Source organism: Asparagus officinalis, chromosome 4, assembly GCF_001876935.1.
Source record: "Asparagus officinalis chromosome 4, Aspof.V1, whole genome shotgun sequence".
Lineage (NCBI taxonomy): Eukaryota > Viridiplantae > Streptophyta > Magnoliopsida > Asparagales > Asparagaceae > Asparagus > Asparagus officinalis.
In genome coordinates this window covers 56,391,822-56,415,408 of record NC_033797.1, presented here as the reverse complement: position 1 = coordinate 56,415,408, position 23,587 = coordinate 56,391,822, and the positions used below count along the sequence as shown (strand labels likewise).

Below are 23,587 nucleotides of genomic sequence, written 5' to 3'. Positions count from 1 at the left end.
CGCGACCGCCACCTCCCGAATAGCCCCAACTCCCGCCTTCCTCTCCTTCCCCAAACAGCACCACCTTCCCCTCCTTCCCCAAACAGAACCACCTTCCCCCATCTTCTCTGCCGGCAACGAGCTCCAACCAACACCACCTCCTCCCCATCTCCCCTGACGCCTAGCGACTCGCGGCCAACCAACTGACGACCAACCCCCATCAACGCCTCGNCGCCTCGACCACGAGTAGCCACTCCACGCCGCCACCCAACTCCACCAGCGTCTCGATCATCAGATCTGATGTATCTGCACAAGGAATCGGTAAGGAGGTGATAGGAGTGAGTCCAAACCACGGATTCTATCAGGTAGTCTCCTTTTCAACTATTAGAATATTATTGGGTTCATCATTTAGATTACATCTCTAATTTATTACCAATTATCTGCTGCTCCCTTATAATTGGTGAGGTGTGTAATCTGTTGACTTTACATTTTACTGAATTTTGATATTAAGATTCGAACAATACCATCGTAACTTGAATTGCGTTTAATTTCAATAAGATTCAATTAGTCTAGAACTACACTAGCAATTTAATTCAATATTAAGGAATTTTGAATCTATTTCCTACACGATCGTGATTTAGTTGGTGAAACATCGTGAAACTTCAATTAGATTGTTGATCTCCTGAATACACGCACATCGTTTCACATCATTTTGGTATCAAAGCACGGTTAGGTAGAAAATTGCATCATATTTAGTTTGCATTAATTATTCTATCTACAATTGCATTAATAAATAAATAAAAAGTGCATCATTTAGTTTGTTTGGACGTGATTAGTACATGTCACTCCGTAGTGGTATACCTTATTTATTAGGAGAGTCTAGCGAGTCGAACAATTTTAGAATGGATTCTAACACGTTCCCTAGAGCCGACCTCATAAGTCAACTCAACTCTTTAACCCAAGCCGTGAACGAAGTTCGTCAATCTCAACAAGAAGATCGTGAGACATTGCATGAGAGATTGCAGAGGTTAGAAACACGCGGGACGCAAAACAACGAACAAAATGAAGAGCACGTGCCGATGAGAACCTACCAAAGACGTAATGCTCAAGACCCTGATGAACAATACCTAAAGAGCATTAAGCTGGACGTTCCCACTTTTGATGGCTGATCGGAGCCTAAAGATTTCTTGGAATGGATCCGACAAGTAGACGATTACTTCAACTGGTATCCACTTTTCGAAGAGAGAAGAGTTAAATTTGCAGCAATGAAGCTAACGGGTCAAGCTAGCCAATACTGGGCTAACCTGGAAATGATGAAAGTAGCTCGCCAAATGGGTCCCATCAACACATGGGCGGTTACGAAAGACAGGCTGAAAGAGAAATATGTACCTGTCTCTTACCACGATCGCATTCTCGACAACTGGAACCGATTTACACAAGGTAATAAATCCGCTAAGGATTATGTTACTCAATTTGAAGAGTTCCAAATTAAGTGTAATGCTTTGAACACTGAGAATACACACCAAACTCTCCTGATTTAGAGCCGAACTTCGAGAAGATTTGCGAAATGAACTCTTTATTCGAAGAATTTCTGAGCTTGAGAAAGTCTATGTCGTAGTTCAGGATTTAGATACTACGAGGTCTAGCTCTACTTTCAAGAATTCCGTGCAAGGGCACAAACATACTTTGAGTCAATATCCAACTTGATTTCAAACTCAAACATCATCACAGAACATCGACGCCTCGAGTGGGAGTAAAGAACGGGATAACAAAAGCAAGGGCACTGAAAGGAATTTCTCAAAGATTAGTTCCACTACCAAATGTTACAAATGCTAAGGGTATGGACATGTGGCCGCTAACTGTCCAAGTCCAGTTAAAATCGTCATTGTCAACGGAGAGCCTATAGAAGAATTAGAGTCAAAGACAGATGAATTCGTCTATCATGTGGAAGAAGAGGATTTCGATTCAAGTGAGGAATTTGACGAGAATGATATTAGTCTTAGTTGCATTCGATCAACACCGTCAAGTCAACTAGCAATCGTTAAATGTGCCTTGTCCCAACCAAAGGATAAGGATGATTGGAGACGAACAAACATGTTCCACACATTCACAAAGATAGGAGGAAAATCATGTAAAGTTATTGTGGACAGTGAAAGTTGCATCAATGCAATATCGTATACGGACTCGCGAAGTTTGGTCTGAAAGTTGTACCTCATCCGCACCCTTATAAAGTCACATGGATTGATTCTACCGTACTAGACGTCAAACAAAGATGCCTTGTGCCGATAAACTTTAATCTCTACAAGCAAGGTTTTAAATATCGGTTATCGGGGATTTATCAAACGGTCAAAATCCTTATCGGATAGCAAAAATCGGGGATATATCGGGGATAAGTAGTATTTATCGAAGTGATATATTGGATGGTGTATATATATAATATAATAACCAAAAATATAATCTAACCATGCTTAATGAAATATAAACGTCAGTGAAGGTGAGCTTCGATGTTGGGGAGGTGAGCGATGTCGGCGGAGGTGAGCTTTGAGGCGGGGAGGCGAGTGACGTCAGTGTACGTGAGCTTCGAGGTCGAGGAGGCGAACGACGAGGTCAACGGAGTTAGAGGAGAACATAGATCTTGAGCTCGATGTAGTTCGAAAAGGCTCGAAGGCTTGGAGAACAGCCGCACAGAGAGGGAGAGAGATTCACGAAGGATTAGGGCTGAACTTGAAGTTAGAAACTTTATTTTATTGTCAAAAGCGGGTCAGGTTGGGTCGGGTTTAAGAACTCGCTAAGAAATTCAACTCAAAACTCACGCCGATAAAGTCGATATTTTTAGCCTCTCTAATCGGTCGATAAGTGCCTTTATCGCCGATAACTCACCGATAAACTCATAAAAATGATAACCGGTTAAAAATCCTACTTATCCTAGCGGAAAGCTTCCAAATCCGATAACTCGACGATAATATCAGATTATCGGTCGATATTTAAAACCATGTCTATAAAGATAAGATTTGGTGTGACGTTGTGGCCATGGATGTGGGTCATGTCATCCTTGGGCGACCATGGTTGTATGATAATGATGTAACTATCTACAGTCGGTCAAACACGTGTCATTTTGAACATTAAGGAAAGAAGATCAAGTTACTCCCTAGTGCACCTAACGCTAAACAACCCGAACAAAAACTAGTTGCAGTAAAAAAAATAACGGTGTTAGCTTGATCACGGCAAAGGAGATCCCTCAAGAGTTTGAAAAGGGAGTCACGGTCATGATACTCACAGCCAGGGAGGTCACTAAGGAATCTAGCACCTCATTTCCTCCTGAAGTCGATCCTATGATCACGGAATTTGCTGATGTCTTTCCTGAAGATCTCCCAGACAAGTTACCACCAATGCGTGACATTCAACACACTATTGATCTGGTCCCTGGAGTGAGTCTTCCCAATTTGCCACATTATAGGATGAATCCTACTAAACATGCTAAACTCAAGAGGCAAGTTGATGAGTTGCTAAAGAAAGGTTTTATCCAAGAGAGCATGAGTCCTTGCGTGGTTCCCACTTTGCTGACGCCAAAGAAAGATGGATCGTGGCGTATGTGTGGATAGTCGTGCCATCAATAAGATAACGGTGAAGTATCATTTTCCTATCCTACGTTTGGATGATATGTTGATATGATGTCTGGCGCTACTGTCTTTTCAAAGATTGATTTAAAGAGTGGCTATCACCAAATCCGCATTCGTCCTGGAGATGAATGGAAGACCGCCTTGAAAACGAAGGATGGGTTATACGAATGGATGGTCATGCCATTCGGATTGACCAATGCTCCGAGTACTTTCATGCGAGTGATGACGCAAGTACTACGTCCGTTCATGGGTAAATTTTTTGTAGTCTACTTTAACGACATCCTCATTTACAGTCGATCTCGCAATCAACATCTCAACCATTTGCGACAAGTTTGCTCTATACTAAGGAAGGAAGAACTATATGCGAATCCAAAGAAATGTACCTTTCTTACCACACAGGTTCAGTTCCTAAGGTTTGTAGTCTCCGCTGAAGGAGTATCTACAGATACTGAGAAAGTCAAAGCGATAAATGACTGGCCCGAGCCCAAGAACATTCGTGATGTGAGAAGCTTTCACGGGCTCGCTACCTTTTACCGTCGGTTTATCAAGGGATTTAGTACGATCATGACTTCAATCACCGCCTGTTTGAAGAAAGGTGAATTTGAGTGATCATGCGAAGCCACCAAAGCATTTTTGAAAATCAAAGAGAGAATGGTACACGTTTGCGATACACCACCTATGACAAAGAATTTTACGCTGTAATTCAATCACTTCGCCATTGGCGCCATACCTGATGCCGCAAGAATTTATCATATACTCAGATCATGAATCCCTTTGATATATTTACTCCAAGTAAAGTTGAATTCACGTCATGCACGTTGGGTTGAATTTCTTCAGGATTACACCTTCACCTTGCGACATAAAGCAAGTTGAGAACAAGGCTGTTGATGCTCTCAGCCGACGAATCTATGTCCTGACAAAATTATCCACAGTTGTTAGTTTTGAGAGACTTAAGATGGATTATGAGTCGTGTCCCGACTTTGGTGAGATGTATACAATGTAGATGATGGGACGAATCAGAAAATTGACGGCTACATCCTTCAAGATGGATTCTTATTTCTAGGCCGTAGATTGTGCATTCCGCAGACTTCTCTGCGAGAATTTCTTGTGTGGGAATTGCATGCTGGGGGTTTAGTTGGGCACTTTGGAAACGAAAAGACCATTGAAGCCGTAGAATATCGATTCCATTGGCCCAGTTTGAAACGCGATGTTATCAATTGTGTTGGGAGATGTCATATCTGCCAATTAGCAACACAACGAAAACAGAACACTGGTTTGTACACTCCACTGCCGGTCCCTGATTGCCCATGGCAAGATCTTAGCATGATTTCGTGTTAGGTCTCCCGAAAACCCTCAGAAAACACGATTCAATCCTTGTTGTGGTTGACCGGTTCTCCAAGATGGCTCATTTTCTACCTGGTTCTAGAACGTGTGATGTCTCGAGAGTGGCCCAAAATTTGTTTGATAGCATTGTCAAATTGCATGGTTTGCCAAAGACTATTGTGTCTAATAGAGATGTGAAGTTCGCCGGTTACTTTTGGAAAACTCTTTAGCATAAGTTAGGCACAAAGCTCATTCTCCACTGTTTTTCATCCTCAAACTGACGGCCAGACTGAAGTTATCAACCGGAGTTTAGGAAATCTCTTGTGTACCCTTGGTGTGCATGTTGGGAACTGGGATCTGAAATTATCCATCGGTGAGTTTGCATATAATTCATCCGTTAATAGGACAACGGGTAAGAGTCCGCATGAAGTAGTGTATGGCTTTAGACCTACGCAACCCATTGACCTCATTCCCATGGCTAATCAATATAGGTTATCTGAGTCTGCATCTGCATTTGCATCCCATATGCACGAATTACACAAGGAGTTCAGTGATAGAATTGAAAAGAGCAATGTTAATTATAAATTACGAGCTGATGTAAGAAAGAGATTTAAAACTTTTAATATTAGTGATCTTGTGATGGTTCGGATTCGTCCGAAACGGTTTCCTCCAGGAACTGTCAAAAAGTTACATGCTCGTAGTGCTGGACCTTTTAAAATCTTAAAGAAATTAAATGACAATGCTTATGTTATAGATCTTCCTTCAAAAAGCTATAGTGTCGAGGATTTAGTGAATTATAAGGGTCTTGATTTTAACCCCAGCAACCCATTGGTTGATGAGCCTTCCTCTGACCTTTCTTTTAAGAGCTCATCACTTCCCCCTCTCCCAGATATTTATCCCAATCTAGCAGACACAATTGATAATATTTTAGATGATGAAGTTATATCTACTGGAGATGGCGAAACCTGACAATATCTAATTCGTTGGAAAGGGAAATCGCCTGCTGAGGATATGTGGCTCGACCGCAGTGATTTACAACGGATTGATCCAGACCTTCTGGAGCGATATGATAGGTTTTCTACTCCTGACTCGACGGGGTCGAGTTCTCTCCCACCTGGGGAGAATGATGCGAACATCCAGGCACGTGCATGGGATTTTCGACATGTTTATCAGCGCAGGAGACGTCGTATTTTAGCTTTGCATCAGATTTCTGCTATGTGGTTTTAGTTAAGATGGAGTCGAGTCTGTATTTTCAGTTGTTTTCTTTTAATAAGAGTTGTAGTTTAGTTTTGCTTAATAAGAGCTTTATTTTTAGTCCCACATCGGATGTGGAGAGAGATGAAACATTCTGTAAGCCTATTTAAAGGCGGGTTAGTTTGTAAGCAAAGTAATGAATTTTTTGAAAAAAAATAAAATATTTGAGTTTTCTCTAAAAATAAAAATTCTCCCTCTACGTATTTGGTGTGTGAAACCCAAATATTAAATCCAAGTGTGTGAAACCCTAGTTTTTTTATCCCGCTGCAATCCAAACCCCACTTCCATTCAAATCCCCAGAAATACATCCCAACCACCCATTTACTCTCAAACACATCACAACCTCTCATTATTAAAAAAAAAGAGAAAAAAACCTAATTTTTCTCTCGGCTTCCGTCTCCCATTCTTGCTCCTTGTAGTAGAAAATCTCCTTGTAGTGGATCTTCAAGTCTTCAAGTGAGCTTGATAAAATGAGAGTCTTCTTAAGACACAAGACAAGATATCCACCCCGGGGTTCTTAAAATCCTACTACTTCTTCTTGCTCAAAGATTGCTAAAGTTTAGTAAGAGGAGAGCTCTCTTTTATTCTCTTATGGAAAAAAACACTTAGCCAATTTTTCATTAACCTTTCCATAAGAAAAAGAGCTCATATTTATAGAGTGAAATGTGTTCATGATATGAATGACTCATCCTATGAGTCATGCAATGAATCATCAAAAATTAATGATTAATCAAGTGAGTCATGACGACGAGCTCCAACCAGCACCACCTCCTCCCCATCTCCTCTGACGCCCAGCGACTCGCAACCAACCAACCAACGACCAACCCCCATTAACGCCTTGACCACGAGCCGCCACTCCATGCCGCCACCCAACTCCACCAGCGTCTCAATCATCAAATCCGATGTATCTGCACAACAAGGAATCGGTAAGGAGGTGATAGGAGTGAGTCCAAACCACGGATTCTATCAGGTAGTCTCCTCTTCAACTATTAGAATATTATTAGGTTCATCATTTAGATTACATCTCTAATTTATTACCAATTATTTGCTGCTCCCTTATAATTGATGAGGTGTGTAATCTGTTGACTCTACATTTTACTGAATTTTGATATTGAGATTCGAATAATACCATCGTAACTTGAATTGCGTTTAATTTCAATAAGATTCAATTAGTCTAGAACTACACTTGCAATTTAATTCAATATTAAGGAATTTTGAATCTATTTCCTACACGATCGTGATTTAGTTGGTGAAACATCGTGAAACTTTAATTAGATTGTTGATCTCCTGAATACACGCACATCGTTTCATATCAAATTGTCTTATATATAGTTGAAGGCTAAGTTATGTATTTGTGTATCATTTAGATTTTCAGAAGCCTGAGATGTGGTTAAGGATGTACATAATTGTTTTTATTTTGTCAAGGATGTACATAATTGTTTTTATTTTGTCTTGACTGTTGAAATCTCACATCGAGTTTAGGAACCTTGTTACGATATGGATGTCACCCTAAACTTGAAATGCTATGTGCTAGTGACATCTTGATAAACTGCAAATCTGAATGATGAGCGAGTATAAGGAAATTTACATTATAAATTCAAAATGGAAGAAAAATTACATATTCATTTCTCATCTTCAATGGCAAATATTCATTGCAAGTAAATAGTTATGCCACAATTTCCTTCTTTCTTGTTGTAACCTAATATCACCCTCTTACATGTTGCTTTCTTTCTTTGTTTTCCCTTTTCATTTTCTTTTCTTTTTCCCCCTTCTTCTTATTTTAATAGTTTAACCTATTATTTCTCTCTTATAATTTTTGTAGAATCATGTCGTCCGAAGGACAATGATCTACTAGACCGTCAACAACACCAAAAAAATGGGCGATAAAGATCCACGTTAGCTATATGGGGGAGAGAGTTGGTTCCGATACAAAGTTAAATGCAACTATTGTACTCAAATTCTCAATGGCAGAATTAGCCGATTCAAACAACACCTAGCCGGAAAGAAGGGAAATTGTGCGCCATGTGTGAAAGTTCATGATGATGTTAAGGCAAAAGTTTCCGAAATTATAGATAATGCAAAGAAGAGCAAGGATGAGGAGATGAAAATGCATAACTTGTTGAGTGACGTGCATATTGGGGAGGATGAGGAGCATAACTCAATCTCATTTAGTCAAAAAAGCTCGTCATCCTCCCACAAGGTAATTGGACCAATGAACTCCTTCGTCGCTCGTTCTCCCAAGGAGATTGCCTAAATAGTAGCAAATGGGAAACAACCGACGGTGGACTCCAAGCTTAAAAAGAAGAAAAGGGAGGATGTATTGCGATACATCTTCAAATGGTTCTATGAGCCGACATTCCATTTCATACCGCCACGATTCGCTCTTTCCATCAATGTTACAAAGTATTGGCTTGTTTGGAAGTCATTTACAAGCTCCATCGATGTATGAACTGAGACATTTGCAAAAAGAAGTGGATGAGACAAGAAATTGTTGAAAACTTTAAAAGGACTTGTGTTGTCAATGGTTGCTAGTTAATGACTGATGCATGGAGTGATCGGAAGTCTAAAAGCATCATGAACATAGTTGTACATTCTGCTGAGAGAGCTTGTTTTTTGTCTTCACATACATCAGCAGATAAGCACGATGCTCAATATATTTGTGACTTTGTAGACAAAACTATTGATCATATATGGGAGGTAAATGTGGTGCAGATAGTCACTAATGTAGCTTCAAACAATATGACAGCTTCTAAGTTGTTGGTCGAGAAGAGGCCAAATATATTTTGGAGGACTTGTGTTGCACACAGTGAACTTGATGTTGTCCGATATAGCTAAGATAAAACTCATTCGTAATGCCATTTTAATAGGGAGAAGTGTATCAGTGTTCTTATATAATCACACCAAGCCTCTTCAATTATTTAGAGAGTTAACTAAGGGTGAACTTGTGAGACCGGCGGTTACAAGGTTTGCTACGACGTTTCTTTCTCTACAGTCATTAAGAGATCATAAGAAAGAGATGAGGCAAATGTTTATCTCTGAACAATGGACAGATTGTAGCCTTTCAAGAACATCGGTGGGCAAAAAGATATATTTTAATTGTATTCATTTTATTTATTTGATCATTTATATTTCATTGATTGGATTTTTTTGTATGTTTGTAGGTTGCGGAGATAATTGCTAGCAACAAGTTTTGGGATAATATAGACTTTGCCCTCAAAGTATTCACTCCTCTGTGAAGGTTCTTTAAAGAGCGAATAGTGATAAAATCGGTTCAATGGGATTTATATATGGGGACATGTTGGTGGCTATGGAGGAGTTGAAAGTGACCCTTGGGGATGATGGGAAGAAATACAATCCCATATTGAAAATGATTGAGCCAAGATTTAAGAAAAATCTTAGTGAAACGCTACATAAAGCGGGCTACTTTTTGAAACATTTTTTCTATTACCCGGCTTACACGGACATTGAAGGTGATGGAAGCTTCATGAAAGCCATGGTGGAGTGTATGCATAGACTCTATCCCGATGACCATGCGACTTTCACAAAGATTAGAGATCAAATACCTAATTATCAAGAATGTCTAGGGTCACTTGGGGATCAATTTACAAGGCGAGGAGCTACTAAGGGTGATTGTCCGGGTAAATTTATGTTCTCCTTTAAATTAATTCATTGACCTCTATTTTGAATTTATAAGTTACTAAATTTATTTAATTATGAATTGACTAGTTACTTGGTGGAGGCTTTATGGAAACGATACTCCCGAGTTGAGGAAGATGACAATGAAGATTTTGGGCTTAACAACTAGCTCATCGGCTTATGAAAGAAATTGGAGTACATTTGAGATGGTAATATTAATTCTTAAATTTTAATAGTCTTGTAGGCTTGTATTGTAGTATTTGATGACTAGTTTTTTATGTTAATTCATGATTTTATTTTGTAGATTCATATGAAGAAGAGGAATAGGCTAACTCATAAAAAACTTCATGACTTAGTCTTTGTCAAGTTCAATGCAAAGTTGAAGAACAAGCATGCCATTATAGATAGAGATCCTTTAACCGCCTACGATGATGAGGAAAGGGTCTCCGAATGGTTGTTGGGTGAGGAGAGGAATAATAGTAATGATGAAGTATTTCTAGGAGAGTGTTTGATTTTTAGGCAAGTTGGAGATATTTCGGGAGCTAATCCAAGAAAGAGAAAGAATGGAAGGTTGCAAATGTATAAAAGAAAGAAGAAGTCGGGATCATCTTCATCAAAAGGAAAGGAGCCGATGGAAGATGACGAGGAAAAAGAGATGGATGCATTATTCACGGATTCGGATAAGGATGATGATCTTACTTTTGATCACGATGAAGATTGATTCTAGACTTTCTAGTTATCTTAGCTTTTATGTTATTATGGATTTGCTCTTGAATGTTAAACAATTATAAACTATTTGTAGCTTTAAAAACTTGTTTGTTTGTTTGTTTTGATTTGCTTATGTTTGATATGAGTCTTGTGAGTGATCTTCATTCTATATGTTATATCTTATATGTTACTTGCTTTATTCTTTATATGCTATTCTATGTTTACTAACAATGTTTTCTTATTTTGTAGGTCAAGCACCCAAATGGTTTCAAGATGCAATCGAGAATCAAATTTCTACAATCGGTTAGTGACCCTAAACATCATATATTATTTATTTTTTTATATGTTTAGTCTATAGAATTTATAAAGTATGCTTATATTGAATTTAGGAATGCTTAGATAACATTTAGGACATAATATAATACATACACGTACCACCCGATATGGCAATCCGATATTTAGTCCATGTCCCCCGATATATCCCCGATTTTAGCTATCCGCGTGGATTTCAGCCGTCCGACATGAACCCGCCGTCCGACATTTAAAACCTTGATAGCGTGCCAAGTCTAGAAGGATTCATGGACACAGTGACCGAATCTATTACACACAGGCTACAAAGACTAACCAAGTACGCTGTAAATTCCAACAATTGAAATAGTAAGCCTGTAAGATGTATACAATTAACATGCAGGCAAGAAAGGAGCAACACTAAGAAGCATGATTACCTCCTTGAGACTGACTGAAAAACTGTATCTTGGCAGGATTAGCATTTTAAACTTTAAAATCTATCAGGTACTTTTAATTAAAAGGTTTACATGTAATCCTTTGGTTTCTACCATTCAATCCCCTCCATGTATCTCTTCATTCCTAATATGGAAATAAAGTGTAGCACATACAGCAAGGGAAAGTCCACTTTGTTCTTCTTAATCATGGCATTATAAACACTCGTAAGCAATGTCAGTTCACCCAAACATCAAAAGTACCTCACAATGTAAGCTGGAAAAAAAATATGAGGCCTAAAACAAACACCTATTTGTAACCTCCCTACCAAGTGTCAAACATGTATGAATAACCACTAGCATCACTCGCATCATCTCAACAACTAAATACAAGTACACATGTGCAAAAGATGAAACTTTTCGACCTGAATTGCATCTGTAAAGCTCTTCCTTCTGTTTCCTAAGCCGACATCCACAAGCCCAACTATCCCACCATTGCCCCAATCCTTCTCCTCATTTCCCCCAGGCAACCCCGGCTGCATCGAAAACAGAGAGCTCTCACCTCCAATCCCCAATCCCTTCCTTCTATCCCCAATCGCCGAGTTCGTCGTCCTAAATCTCTGAGCCACTCGCCAATCCTCTCTCGACATCAAAGGCCCCGGCAACCTAGGGTTCAAGTTATCATTTGAATAGTAGTACGACAAATAATCAGGATGAGCCCTCAGCTCCTCATCAGACATCAATCCCTCGCCATTAACGGGGCCCAGCAAGCTCCGAATCGCAGTCCTCGACCCCTCCACCGTCGGCGGAGCGCTGCCGCTCCTGTAAATGTTGAGCTCTCGCTCGCGATCTAGAGATGATTCCCTGCTTAGATGACTCTCACTCAGCAAAGCTTCGAGATCTTTCTCGAAGTCATCAAAATTTGAGGAGTTCTCCGTGATCATCGTTGGAAGCCTAGGCCTTTAAGAGAGTTCCCGCATCCAAATGATGGGTAGAGAAGTTTGATGAGTTTTAGGGTTTCAGTTGCTATAAAAGGAGCTGCTTGATGGTTTAGGGTTTGTTGTGGGAAGAAAAAAAATATATCCTTTTTTTTATTCGATTGCGGAGCAGAGAGAAGAGAAAGGTGAAGAGGAGTGGCGGAAGGAGGAGAGAGGGGTAAAAAGGGAAATGTAACTAAATTAGTTTTATGTGGGGTTGATCTAGACGGTTGGATTAGCTTTGGACGGGTATAATTGTGTGTGATTAGTTTCTTCACGGGTAAAACTGTAATCCAGTCATAATGAAGGAAAGGGACAAGGCATGTGCCCATTGATTTTTCTTTACGGCTGGTTGTTTACTGAGGGAAGTAAATTATGGGTTTTTTCTTTAGGGGTTGTTTGTTTGCTCAATAAAAAAAGAGAAATGGAGCATTTGAAATCTGACAACAGAGCTACATCGGATTTTGATTTCTACTCTTTTTTATTTCTAGCGTTTGTTTCGTTGGGTGATTTAAAGAAATGAGGGATGAAATGCGGTGCCACGTCGGGATTTGTAGAAACCCTATTTCAGGCCCTTCGCGTCTGAAATGGGTGAGAAATGCACTGTAGCTAAATAATTTGGCGGCTCACTGTTTCGAGACCCGCGGGAAGTGAAAAGGGGGAAATGGTTTAGGGTTCTCCTCTCCGTCTTCCTCTCATCATTTTCACCATTCTCCCTCTCGAAGACTCCATTGCTCACAGATAAATTTGCAGTCGCCCCTTAAATTTCGGGATTGCTTCATCAATTTTCCTTTCTAGATGATGAAAAATCAAAGCAATGGCTAGGGCGACACCGATTCGGGCAGATTTTGAGTAAATTTTGGCAGATTTGCTAAACAGGCAGAGTCTTTACGGTTGTATCTTCTTCTTCTACTTGTTGCTTCGTCAGATTTGCTAATTGCATATATGAATTTGTGGTGTTTACTGAATCTCACTCAACTTCATCTGCAAGAGGTTCGATCTCTAATCATTTACCCTTCCTCTTGCTTTGAGAGCATTGTGTTGTTAATTTTTCAACATGCAACAAATTGTTAAGTATTTTTCATCAACAAAAATCTAAGATTTGGGGATTTGACTAAATTTTTCTTGTTGCTGCATGTCTATAGTTGTACTGCTTGGTGACTTTCTTCTGTTAATTGTTGTTCATCATCGAAAAAATTGATAGAAGTTTGACTTAATTTGTTCATCAACAATAAAAATTGAGATTAGGTCTTTTGTGAGGTACTGCTTGGTGACTTCCTCCAGTTAATTGTTGTCTGTTGCTCGTCCATCTTGTCTCTCAGAAATGCTTGTTTCTATATATGTATGATGATAGTTATGAAATTTATGATGCTTATTTTCTAAGCTTTACGGGTATTGAGACCATAGCCATACACGACATATTTCATGCACCATCTTCATGTATTTTTCCTAGCACTTTTGCTATGCGTAATAGCTGTTGGTGAATGAGTTATGCATTTATGGGTGTATTCATAGTGAGTTTGTGTCATGTACTGCATTTACATTTTATTTCTTTCTATTGTGATATTATTATTTCATGCAACTGTGCTTCTCTTTATTCTTTAATGATCTAAGCATGCTATTAAAAAGGCATCATATTCTTTGGTTTTTTAATTTATAAGTGAAAATTGTAGATGGATGGTGATTTTGATGATGAAGAGGTTGTTTTAAGGATATATGTTGGGGCTGCATTTTCTGTCATGATTTTAGTATTTGACATTCTTGAGGAGAATGAAGTGCCGACGTAGATCAATACAGTCTAGACCAAGCGAAGAATAGATAAGGCATCAAAAATTAGGGATGAATTTATAAATCGTGTATATCACGGTTATAGTGATAGCTGTCAAAACTTTGTTAGAATACGATCAGGTGCTTTTATCAAACTAGCAAAGATTATGAGGAAACAATCTCTTAAAGGACTCAAGGCTTATAACAGTAGAAGAGCAGCTTGCAATAACATTGAATATATTGGGCCATAAATCCAAAAATCATATTGTGAGAACACAATTTATAAGATCAGGAGAAACATTTAGTAGATACTTCAACAGAATATTACAAGCTATTTCATGCATACAAGGCCGATATATGAAACAAGCACCGAATGAAGTGCCACAAGAGATCCTTAATAATCCATCATATTACCCATTTTTCAAGGTATATCATCCACACTATAAAATTACGCAAATACTTGTCTAATCAAATCATATCTCACATTAACATAGTAAGTTGATGTACTCTATAGGATTGCATAAGTATGATAGATGAGACACATGTGGATGCTATGCTACCTGCTAGTCTTGTTGCACGGTTCAGAGGGCGCAAATGTGTCACACAAAATATTCTTACCACTTGTACACCAAACAAATTGTTTACCTACGTATTAGCTGGGTGGGAGGGGTCTCCAAATGACTATAGAATCCTTCAAGATGCTCTATCTAGATCACAACCATATGACTTAAGAGTCTACACTAGTAACATTTTCGTTAACTCCTCAAATTAATTACCCAATCATTAATATTCCTCACCAATATTTACATAGCCATATCTCATAAAAATTTATGTGTATAATATATAGCCAAGTATTACCTGTGCGATGCGGGGTACACAACTGTGCTAGGTTTTATACCCCCTTATCGTGGTGTTCGTTATCATTTAAAGGAATTAACGGGGAGAACACCTCAAAATAGGAGGGAGTTATTCAATCTTAGACATTCATCTTTGAGGTCAAAGATTAAAGCTACATTTGGTATTTTGAAGAATCGCTTCAAGATTCTCACGGCAAAACCCCACTACCCCTTCCCGTACAAGTTGACATTGTTTTAGCATGCATGGTTCTCCATAACTACACTGCAACAATTGATCCAAACGATGATTTGCTCAATGAGAACATCAACATTGAAGATGATGGTGGTGAAGAGAGAATTGAAGAAGACAACGATATTGTTGATTTCACTCAAAACCAAACACAAAGAGAACAAAATGCCTCAAGAGATGAGTGGAAGTATCGTAGAGATCAAATCGCTTTGGACATGTGGATTGATTATTGTGATAAATACTGTCATGGTATCACCACTGAGATTGCCTTATGATTTGTAGTGTGTATCTTTGTTTTGAGTTGACATTTATTCTACTCTATGTTTTGTGTTCGTATAACCTAAGACTTTAAGCACAAGTTTATGTGGCTTAGAGTATTTATGGTATTAGTTAGTTCTTGTCGTAATATCATATCTACTTCTTATTATGTTTGTGTGTTGTTATATGATGTTTTCATATCATCTATTACAATCTGCATATTTCCATAATGTTGTCTTTCATGACTCACATTGCTTTTTTGAGAAATATGTTTGTTGAAAGTATAGGAATGGGTGATAAATCAACCATTGATGGGTTAAATTTGAACAAAGGAAGGACTTCAAATCAATCTCCAACTTCATTGGCCCCACCACCTTCTCCAACTTTCTCGGCAAGCAGTAGGTTCAACCACAGTTTCATGCCGTAGCAGTCCTCATAATTTGTGCAACCACCATTTGTTTTCTCAAATGTGCCCAACTATGATGGTAACTATTGCATCATCTCATTTCCTCATACATGAACTTGCTCAGTAGTCCACCATTTTTTCATTAATAATTTCAAGGCTCAAATACCTCTGGACTAGTTTTTTCTCCAACTAGTGTTACAGGGAATACTTCTGATTCAGGTTGCAATAACAGAGTAGCCACTAATGAAGTAGTAGCAACTTCAGCAGCCCTAAAAAGAAAAATCAAAGCTCTTGCCCATAAGAAAAGAAAAATTATCACAGAAACCGATAATGCAAATATGACCCCAACCAGATGGTGGATCTCTGCTCATGATAACATGCCCATACCCTTTCTTGCAAATATGGCAAAGTCTGGTTTTAAACCAGACAAAAACTTTAAGCAGCATGCATTTGCAATGGTAACCGCTGAAGTGAACAAGCACTTTGGAACACTTTTTGTTACGAAAAGTGTTGTTAATCATATGAAAACTATTCGTACTGGGTTTTAAGATATGCAGGTTGCTCGTAATATTAATGGTGCAGGTTGGGATGAGAAAACACAAACTATCGTCATAGATCCTGATAGTTTTGATACATGGAAAGAGGTTTATAGTTTTTGTTCATCTATTACTATAAATGTTGGTCTTGTCTTCTATATTCTCATGTACGTTATTCATGTTATAACTTAATGTTTGCCGGATAAAAATAAAAGCAGACTTAAAGGTTATATCAATAAGTCTTTAAAGCATTATGAGAATCTAGCTATCATTTTGTGGGGATGATCAGGCTAGAGGGAACTTTTCAAAGGCTTCAATGGAGAAATTTAGTGGTCGTGAGTGTTTTCGTCGAAAGTTGCCTTCATCATTGATTTCATTAAACTTCAAATGTTACAAATAAATTCAAACAACAAAGAAATAAAAATTACAACTTTCTTGAAAATAAACACAAGATCCGTTCGTCGTCTCTTGCTTGCGTGGGTCTTTAGCCTGTGACGGGGACGTCGATATCCGTGGACTACCTGGCAATCAGATCTGATCCAGAGCTTCGTCGATCCGCGAGGAGATCTAGAAACTTAAAGCACCTATCTCGATAAAAGCGAGATATTTGCTCTTCTTAGTATTACCACAACGGGATAATACTAAGGATCGGGTACGGGTGATGTAGATCTGACGAAGAAACTCTCTTGCGTTGAAGTGCTCGATCACTCTTCACTCCGGCAGGGCTTCGCCAATTCTCAAAAATTCCAGATCTGAAAAACGTTTGACCGTTTTCGCTGTAACTTCTTCGTCTGAACTCGGATTTGAGTGATTCCAAATGCGTTGGAAATCCGACGAAGAGTTCTATCAGCTCCAATGGTTAGATTATCTGTAGGATGAACGAGACACAAAGGGTGTTGTTCCTTTTGTAAACATCGCGGGGTTCTCGATTAGCCTGTGCCTTCGTTATTCCGAAATTCTGTCAGCGCACGTAGTTCGTCGGTTCACTTCAAGCGTTCACCGACATCAGTCGAACTCCTGTGAACCAGATAGTGATGTTCATTGTCGTTCCTTAACACTGAGCTGTTCGTAGAGACCTATAGGCAATTTTCAATGCCTGTTTTCGTCGAAAGTTGCATTCATCATTGATTTTATTAAACTTCAAATGTTACAAATGAATTCAAACAACAAAGAAATAAAAATTACAACTTTCTTGAAAATAAACACAAGATCCGTTCGTCGTCTCTTGCTTGCGTGGGTCTTTAGCCTGTGACGGGGACGTCGATATCCGTGGACTACCTGGCAATCAGATCTGATCCAGAGCTTAGTCGATCCGCGAGGAGATCTAGAAACTTAAAGCACCTATCTCGATAAAAGCGAGATATTTGCTCTTCTTAGTATTACCACAACGGGATAATACTAAGGATCGGGTACGGATGATGTAGATCTGACGAAGAAACTCTCTTACGTTGAAGTGCTCGATCACTCTTCACTCCGGCAGGGCTTCGCCAATTCTCCAAAATTCCAGATCTGAAAAAATGAGGCCTAAGGCTTGTATTTATAGGCATGAGGGCTTGGCCGAGACACCCTTGGGGTGTCTTGACTTGGCCGAGACACCGTAGGTGCCTCAGTTCAGCCTTGAGACGTTTTCAATGCCCGTTTGACCGTTTTCGCTGTAACTTCTTCGTCTGAACTCGGATTTGAGTGATTCCAAATGCGTTGGAAGTCCGACGAAGAGTTCTATCAGTTCTAATGGTTAGATTATCTGTAGAATGAATGAGACACGAAGGACGTTGTTCCTTTTGTAAACATCACGGGGTTCTCGATTAGCCTGTGCCTTCGTTATTCCGAAATTTTGTCAGCTCACGTAGTTCGTCGGTTCACTTCAAGCGTTCACCGACATCAGTCGAACTCCTGTGAACCAGATAGTGACGTTCATTGTTGTTCCTTAACACTGAGCTGTTCGTGGAGACCTATAGGCAATTTTCAATGCCTACAGATACCCCCTCCAAAGCGTTCCAGACTCGTTTCTTTTATAGAAGAGGCTGGGATACTTTGGATGTGATTGATCCAGCCTTTAGTCGGCGTAAAGGACCTGTAATTAGCTTCAACTCTTGGCTCCTTCGATTTTCGGTCTATTCGATGCTTTGACGAATAACCGAAGTTCTTCCGGCGCTGCGTTTATCGCCTGGCCGTCGTCGGAATCTCGAGTCTATCACTAGTGAGTTGAGTTTGGCTCGTGTCATTGATTTGACTTTGAATTGACTATCTTTGTCATATTGTGCTGACTTAAGGTTTCAGATTATCGTATGTTGACTTTTGGTCACAACGCGTTAACTGGCGTTGACCTAGGGTTACGCGTTGACCGGTGTTGACCCTAAGGTTTCGAACGTCGAACGTTAACTTTTTGGTCGTAACGCGTTGACTGGTGTTGACCTAGGGTTACGCGTTGACCGGCGTTAACCCTAGGGTTTCGAACGTCGAACGTTGACTTTTTGGTCGCAACGCGTTGACTGGCGTTGACCTAGGGTTACGCGTTGACCGGCGTTGACCCTAGGGTTTCGAACGTCGAACGTTAACTTTTTGGTCGTAATGCGTTGACTGGCGTTGACCTAGGGTTACGCGTTGACCGGCGTTAACCCTAGGGTTTCGAACGTCGAACGTTGACTTTTTGGTCGTAACGCGTTGACTGGCGTTGACCTAGGGTTACGCGTTGACCGGTGTTGACCCTAGGGTTTCGAACGTCGAATGTTAACTTTTTGGTCGCAACACGTTGACTGGCGTTGACCTAGGGTTACGCGTTGACCGGCGTTGACCCTAGGGTTTCGAACCGTTCGGCGTTGATTAGTGTGGATTTTGTCGAAATATCCAACAACCGACGAAAATAGGTAAATTCGGACTTGAAAAGGGTTCGGGAGGGCTCGAACTGGGTTGAGACACCCAAGGGTGTCTCAACTTGGCCGAGACACCCTTGGGGTGTCTCGGCCAAACCGAGACACCCTTGGGGTGTCTCGGCCAAACCGAGACACCTTAGGGTGTCTCGGTTCCAAGGCCGAGACTTTTCCCCCCTTCTTTCTTTTTTTTTTCTTTTCTTTCCTTCTTTTTGTTATTTCCTCTTTTGGAATTTTCCCCCCTTTTTTGTTATTTCCTCTTTTGTTTTCCCCCTCTTTCCAAATTTTCAAAAGAGAATCCTTTCTTCTTTTAAACTCCTTCTTCTTCCTTCCATCCCTCCACCATTGTTTCCTTCTCCAAACCCATACAAAATTTCGGATTTTTGTTCCCCTCTTGGCCGAAACTATTCTCTCCCCCAAGTTAGGGTTTCATCATCTTCAACCTCAAGGAAAGCTTCTTGATTTGGTAAGTTCCCCTTCACAACTCTCTTCTTTTTTAAGAAAGATTGTAACTTTATGTTTGTAATGGGGATACAACATGAATTCACATGTCAAGATCATAACTTTTTATTCTAATGATGATGGGTTGTGAGTATGAACCGAAATTTGGGGTTTTTTATGCAAACTTGCAATATAGCCAAAATTGGGGGGCTTTTATGCAAAAGTGGACTGAAATTTGAGGGTTTTTTATGCAAAGTGGACTGAAATTTAGGACTGAAATTTTAGCCCCCTTTGGCCGAAAATTGAGAGGTGTTGGTATGCGAAAGATTCAATGTTGTTTGAGGGGTTTATTTGCAAAAGAGCAGTCCCACAAAGTATAGGGGGTTTATTTGCAAAAGGGCTGGAATTTCAGGACTGAAATTCCAAAAGTTTAGATCACAAACCTATGACCAAAGTTTTGAGAAAGGTGTGCGGGAATCCTTTCTTCTTTTAAACTCCTTCTTCTTCCTTCCCTCCATACACCATTGTTTCCCTCTAAGAAACACATTAAAACTCTTCTCTTTAAACCCTCTTAACTAGGTTGGGTTTTGTGGAAAGATAGAATTTTTTGATGACGGGTTGTGTATGCACGAAGTATTTGGGGGTTTTATGCAAAACTTGCAATATGGCCGAATTTTGGGGGACTTTTATGCAAAAGTGGTTTGTGGAGGGGTCTATTTGCAAGATTGGCTAAATTTTACAAAAAGGGTTTATTTGCAAAATTAACCAAGATTGTGAGGTATTGGGGGTGCTATATGATCAGATATGATGACCATGACCCAACTCAAGCGTGTCCTTAACCTGAATTTAGCCTTGAACACGAGGGGTGTTTTGGGTATTTCACCAAAATTTACCGCGAAAATGACAATCATTGTTTTGCATGCACGAAATTTGTAGGTTTAATTAGACTTCAACTATAAAATCCTATTTATTCATAGGACTTTAGTTCAAGTTCTTAATTTCCCTTTTAAATTTTGTGTATTCATATTGTGTCTGACTGACTGCTTTTCATTGCAGATTTTCAATGCCTCCACGTCGAACTCGACCTCCTAGGAGTCGCTCCCGTTCGCGGCCTAGCGAGGAAGAAGTTCTTACAGCATCCTCCCCTCCAGCGGCTTCCTTTTTCGGGGGTGAGAATCTTTATTTTTGTATCCCTGATTGATCCCTTCGCGGGTCATTAAGGAAGAACCGATACCCTCCTTCGCGGGGGTTGAGGTTTCGGACTTGTTTTGCTTAGCCAATTCAAGTCTTCTGGTATATTGGGGCGATCTCGTGTCGTCTTACACCTTATAGGCCGGTGTATGTTACCATGTTATCTACGTGGTGATGCATACCGTTCTTTCAGTGTAGGACACTCAAAATCGTATCTCCAATTATCCCGTGAATGATCTTGTCTCGCTTTTTTATCAGATGGATTTTCTGACTCCATCCTTGTGTTTTGTTGCAGTCGAGTTCCCCTCGGGCAGCCTCCCTCATCATGCCCCTACTGGTTGTAGCAGGGAAGTCTTTTCTTCGGTTTCTATTAGGCAGGCCATTGGTCCACTCCCTCAGTTCGACAGGGATCGCTCCGACGAATCCTGTCATTTGATACGGGATGGAGGGCGTCATTGCTTACGCCAGCTGATTACGGATGCTTCCTTTACTGCAGATTCTACTTCTACTCAGGCTTTAAAGAAGCCCAGCTTTCTGTTCGGAGATCACACTGAGGATCTGCTACGTTGACTCTTATCGAGGAGCATTGGCTGACTCTCGACGAAGGAGCTCTCCTATATATTCCCTCCATTCCTCGTCAGTATTCTTTCACTCATTTGGAGGGACAGGCCGTGGAGCGACAGATGTCTTGGCATCTTACTGATGATGCTGAGCGAGTTCAGTGTGGATATACTTCTCATCATAAGACTAAGAGCAGTGGATTGTATGCACCTATACGAGCCACCATGTATGGACTCCCGGTCAGCTGCCGCCATTTCCTGGCGTTGTTGGAGACATACATGCCTGACAGTAACACGATCCTGACCAGCGGCGGAGAGTTAGGGTTGGCCTTACACGAGATGCATCAGGTTTCTGGTCTTCCGATGGGGGATTGTCCATACCAGGAGTACTTTCCCTCGAACCAGCAGTTGGAGTGGTTGAAGAAGGATACTCCCGATATGTACGATACTCTTTGGGACCTCACCTGCAATTATCATACCTCCTTGATCAAGATTTCTCCTCCAACGAAGAGGAAAAAGCAGATCAGCTTGAAGCAGTTTGCTGTCTATTTGTTCCCGAATTTGGAGGGTGATTCCGGCGAGCCCCTTCGTGAGTTAGACATCTTGACCCCTACCGCCATTAATGAGTTGATGGAGAAGGCTGAGGCTCGTTCTTACACCATTGCCAGTGCTGAGGGAGCTTTTCCTGCGGGAACCAAGTTTCGTTCGTTCCTCCACCGTGCACAGAAATCCATTGAGCCTCGGACTCTGCTAGCAGGCTATCTTGCCCCCTGGTTGAAGAAATGTGTTGTTCCGTACCAGTTCTCAGACGCCTTACCTCTCGAGGTGCTTTTCCCCGCAGTTCAGCTAGCTTATGGGAGGGAGCTTTCTCTGCTCCCAGCGATGGTTGCTGGCATCCATTGCGGGCTTAGGTGTCTGGTCAGTAGTTTTACACAGGTGGGTTCTGAGCCATCGACCGAGCTTATTTGTCCGAAGGTCGAGCTTCCTTATGCGTATCTGATGGCGTGGCTTATTCTTCACCGTCCTGACTTGATGTCGGCGCCCAGCGTTGTTGATGTCCCCGTTCCTTTCGTGCAGCTGTTGGAGAGGAGCAAATGGCTCGGGAAAAAATTTAGTGATGTACAACGAGAGCTTCAAGTTTGTAAGAGCTGGGAGTTCTTCAAGTGTTTTCCTCACTTTTCGGGTCGCTATGGTGATGTGCTGATTGATGAGGAGAAACCCAGAAGTAATCGGACTGTTCTCGACATTGGTTGTTTCCGCTGGTTAGTGAACATCCGTGTTGGGTATCTCGTTCTCCGGGTGAAGAATCAATGCCACATAGAGCCTTACCGTTTTGCTCGTCAGTTTGGCTACGACCAACTATATGTTGGGAATCCGAGCCGTGGTTTGAAGGTTGAGGGAGGGCTTATTGACGGCGTACGAGCATGGCTATGGACTATGGTGGGCTGCACCGGAGCCCACTTTGCTCTTCCTTCATATAGACGCCAGCCGATGATTACTTTCCTCAGTTACAAGTGGTTCCTTTCCGCCAATGAATCCATAGGTGTGAGGAGTCTTTCAGAGTTACAGTCTGAGCACTCGGTCCAGATCGCTATGATGGCTGCTCGTAAAGCTGAGCTTGCTAGGAGACAGGGGAAGAAGCCTGCCAAACCTTCTCTCTCGAACGGAGACAGGACGAAGGACGATGAAGAGCTCCCTCCTACTGATAACGAGGACGAGACTTCTGAGGAGGAGTATGTGGGCATAGATACTGACCAAGAAGAACTTGATGCAGGTTTGTCATGCTCTTTAACCTTCTTTCTCCATTTCAATTGGTATCAACGAACTGACTCTTATCACCCCAGGTAGGACAGTCGATGAGCACGAGTCGCTCGCTTCTCGTTATGCGAGATCCAGGCTTAGTGGCCAAGCTCCCACGCATGTTGAGACGCGTGGCAAGTCCATGCATGAACGACCCGTTGGTTTTATGAGGGCTGGTACTCCGAAGAAGAAGAAGACTGCTCATAAACCACACGTCGGCCAGCGTCCCTATGGAGTGGATTTAGGAGACATTGCCGATGGAGAGGAAGGTAACATCTCGTCGTTTTCATTGCTTTAAGATGTCTCACCTTCTGGGATTCGTAATCATGTTTTATGTTCCAGGGTACTATGACGAGGGCGAGCTTCCACCGGACCCCGTATTCCCTGATTCTGATAATATGGATAACTTCATGCAGCAAATGTGCGACGCCATTCGGGATGGTTCCCTGGGTATTG

The 23,587-nt window shown here is 40.9% G+C and overlaps 1 protein-coding gene across 1 annotated transcript in view; it reads right to left on the bottom strand.

Moving 5' to 3' along the window:
- LOC109837494 (pumilio homolog 1-like) overlaps window positions 1–12,357 on the bottom strand; it is a 29,684-nt gene extending 17,327 nt beyond the window's left edge. The window contains exon 1 of the mRNA XM_020405763.1: window positions 11,665–12,357. Within this exon, the coding sequence (XP_020261352.1) occupies window positions 11,665–12,183 (519 nt within the window). The 5' untranslated portion in view covers window positions 12,184–12,357. The remainder of the gene's footprint in view (window positions 1–11,664) is intronic.